Genomic DNA, 2992 nt, shown 5'->3' on the forward strand with positions numbered 1-2992 from the left:
TATACATAAGTTAAGGAAACATAAAATATTTTTGACGAAAAATATATTTTGTATACATACCCAAATTGTAAAAATATATTCAGCCAATTGAATAATAAATTTGGTACTTGTGATGCAAATGACAGATATGCGAGAAAATTCATCGCATAGTTTGTATCTACACCAGTGTATTCTTTCGACAATTTGTAACTAACAAAATACTGTAAATATAATAGTTTCATATAAATAATATTATAAAATTTCAACTAACAATATTATAATATATTATAAATTATTGTGTCTTGGCTTACATCTTTAGCTGTTATAAACATATTCCATGGCATCAAGGCACCGATTCCATGAAGTATCAATATGAAAAATACTAAATTTAATCTAAAAGAAAAAAAAAATACAAAATATAAATTTACTTAAATCAATAATATTTGTATGACTATCATATACCAAGTGTTTCAGACTATTCGTATTATCCTTTTATCTTCGCAGAATAAGGTCTAATCGAAAAAGTGTTCAGATAAAAGTTATAGGATTTAAAAAGATCTATTTATTGATCTTATCAGTTTGACTTTAGGTGGCGTTGCCAAAATCACGTTAATTTTTTTTAATGGAACATTATTAGATACTGGCTATTAGATACTGGAATAAAAAGTTCCATTAAAAAAAATCAACATGATCTTGATCTGATCTTGACGATGCCATCTAAGATCAAATTGATAAGATCAATAAGTAGATTTTTTAAATTCTACACCTTTTATTTACATATTTACGATTGGACCTTATCCTGTTAAGATAAAAGGGTGGTATGGGTGATCTGAAACACCCGGAACATACAATTTCCTATATATAAGATGTTTGATAAGTACTAAATTTTTCGCACGGGGGCAGAATTGGACTAAATTGAGAAGAAAAGTCTTCTCTGCCATTTTGCAATTTTCGCAATAGTTAATAAGATATTAATTGCTGAAAATTACCAAAAATTGATTTTTCAATAATTTTTTACTCAAATACTATCAACTTTATAGAAAAACTGTAAGAGACCAAAATTGTTTATTTTCTTCTCATAAAGTTCTGAGAATTTTTTCAAATTTTTCTAATACCATACTTTCTCATGTTAGTAAAAATAAAAAAATGCAGTACTAAAAAGTTAATAAAAAATTCTTTAAATTTCATGAGAGGAAAATAAACAATTTTTGTCTCTTGCAGTTTTTCTGTAAAGTTGATAGCATGAATAAAAAATTATTGAAAATCAATTTTCGATAATTTTTAGTAATTAATATCTTGTTTACTATTGCGGAAAATGATAGAGGACTTTTCTTCTCAGGTTAGTTTTGCTCCTGTGCGAAAGATTTAGCGTTACTTATCAAACACCCTATATATATGTATTTATTATTCTATATTATTCTAATATTTCCTACATTACTGAAACACTATAAATTTTATATAAACAAATAATTTTATTAAACAGATATTAATAAATTTATAATTGTACCTATCTCTAGGAGGATTTAATTCGAGATCTGCTTGATCCATTGTAACACCTTTAAAATTCAATTCGTCGTCAGGTCTACCTGTGCCTTCCCATCCTGGTGAAAGACGTACTGGTTCTGAACCTTAAAATTAATTCGTTAAAAATTTGCTCAACATCTTACATAATGTATTATTTATAATATTAAACATTGTCAATGTTATTATATTAATTAAAACTTTGTATATAATATTATATTAACTTCTTTAAAAAATTTTTTTATTAACATTAAATTGAAAAATTTCTATTTGAATTAAATTCTTCTTTTTTAAACTTTTAAATCGAGAAATTAATTATCTAATATAATAATTTAATATAATAATCTTAAATAATTTTTTTCGAATTTAGAAAATTAATATTATCTTAAAAATAAAATAAATATATTAAGTTTAAAAAGATATTGCACATATATTTAATAAATTCTGACTTTTAACATTACAAAGAATTAAAAAGATAATTATAATAAAATAATTTGTTTAATATCTAAAGATGTTTGTGTAATAATATAATTATTAAAACTAAAGGCAAAGAAAGATCTTGTATAGCTAACACATTAAGATATTTAAAAAAAGAAAGAATGAAAAAGCTGATTACAACAAAGAGATAATTGTTGCGTTCCATTGTAACGGAATGTGGCAATCAATTGAGTCGTTAAAATCAATTGATGTAATTTGAGAGCATACACATATATGACATATACATACATGAAATATTAATAACAATTTGTATAGAGTAATAATTGAAATAATAAAAAGTTATATGCGTGATACAATATATGACTGTTAATTACCAACAAACAGAGGAAAAGTATTATAAGATATGCAAACAGGATCTATAAAAAAATATATTCTTTAAATTAGTACAACATTTTACAAAGCTAGAAATACTAATATAAAATATTATATTATATAATATATAATATATATAAACAAGAAAATACATATAAATAAACTTGTATAATGTATGCATATCAAATATTATTCTCATCAATAAATGAAGTAAATGTAACGTACAAGATAAAAAGATTTGATTACATAATACATTACATAAATATATAAAATTATATTCTTTTGTCAATTATATTTAAGGGAAAAATTGTCAAGTACCTTCTATAATCATTTTCCTTGCATTTAATTATTTAAATAGAATTTAGCAAGATAAATAACATATAAATAGCAAATAAATACTATATTATCGCTTAGCAGATTATAATTATTGATAATAATTTTTTACTGAATGCTGGAGATTAGAAACACTGTTTCAAGTCTTGCGCTTCTGACTGTGAGTGACCGCATGAAAGACTCAAATTCATTCAGCTGAATCAACATGTCACATCAGCAAAATAAATCTTTATACACAAGAAAATATGATTCTTTTAAAAGTTAGGAATGCAGGAAATTATTTGATATAGTTTAAATTATACAATAAATAATATATAACTGTGTGCGTAATTATATATATATATATATA

The 2992-nt window shown here is 23.2% G+C and overlaps 1 protein-coding gene across 1 annotated transcript in view; it reads right to left on the bottom strand.

Moving 5' to 3' along the window:
- The window catches only part of LOC108752575 (NADPH-dependent diflavin oxidoreductase 1-like), a 13259-nt gene that overhangs the window by 1880 nt on the left and 8387 nt on the right, over positions 1–2992 (bottom strand). Inside the window, 3 exon segments of the mRNA XM_018493485.1 lie at positions 6–200; positions 291–372; positions 1487–1604. Of these exon segments, the coding sequence (XP_018348987.1) occupies positions 6–200; positions 291–372; positions 1487–1604 (395 nt within the window).

The sequence above is a fragment of the Trachymyrmex septentrionalis genome, unplaced genomic scaffold (genome assembly GCF_001594115.1).
Source record: "Trachymyrmex septentrionalis isolate Tsep2-gDNA-1 unplaced genomic scaffold, Tsep1.0 scaffold60, whole genome shotgun sequence".
Taxonomy (NCBI): domain Eukaryota; kingdom Metazoa; phylum Arthropoda; class Insecta; order Hymenoptera; family Formicidae; genus Trachymyrmex; species Trachymyrmex septentrionalis.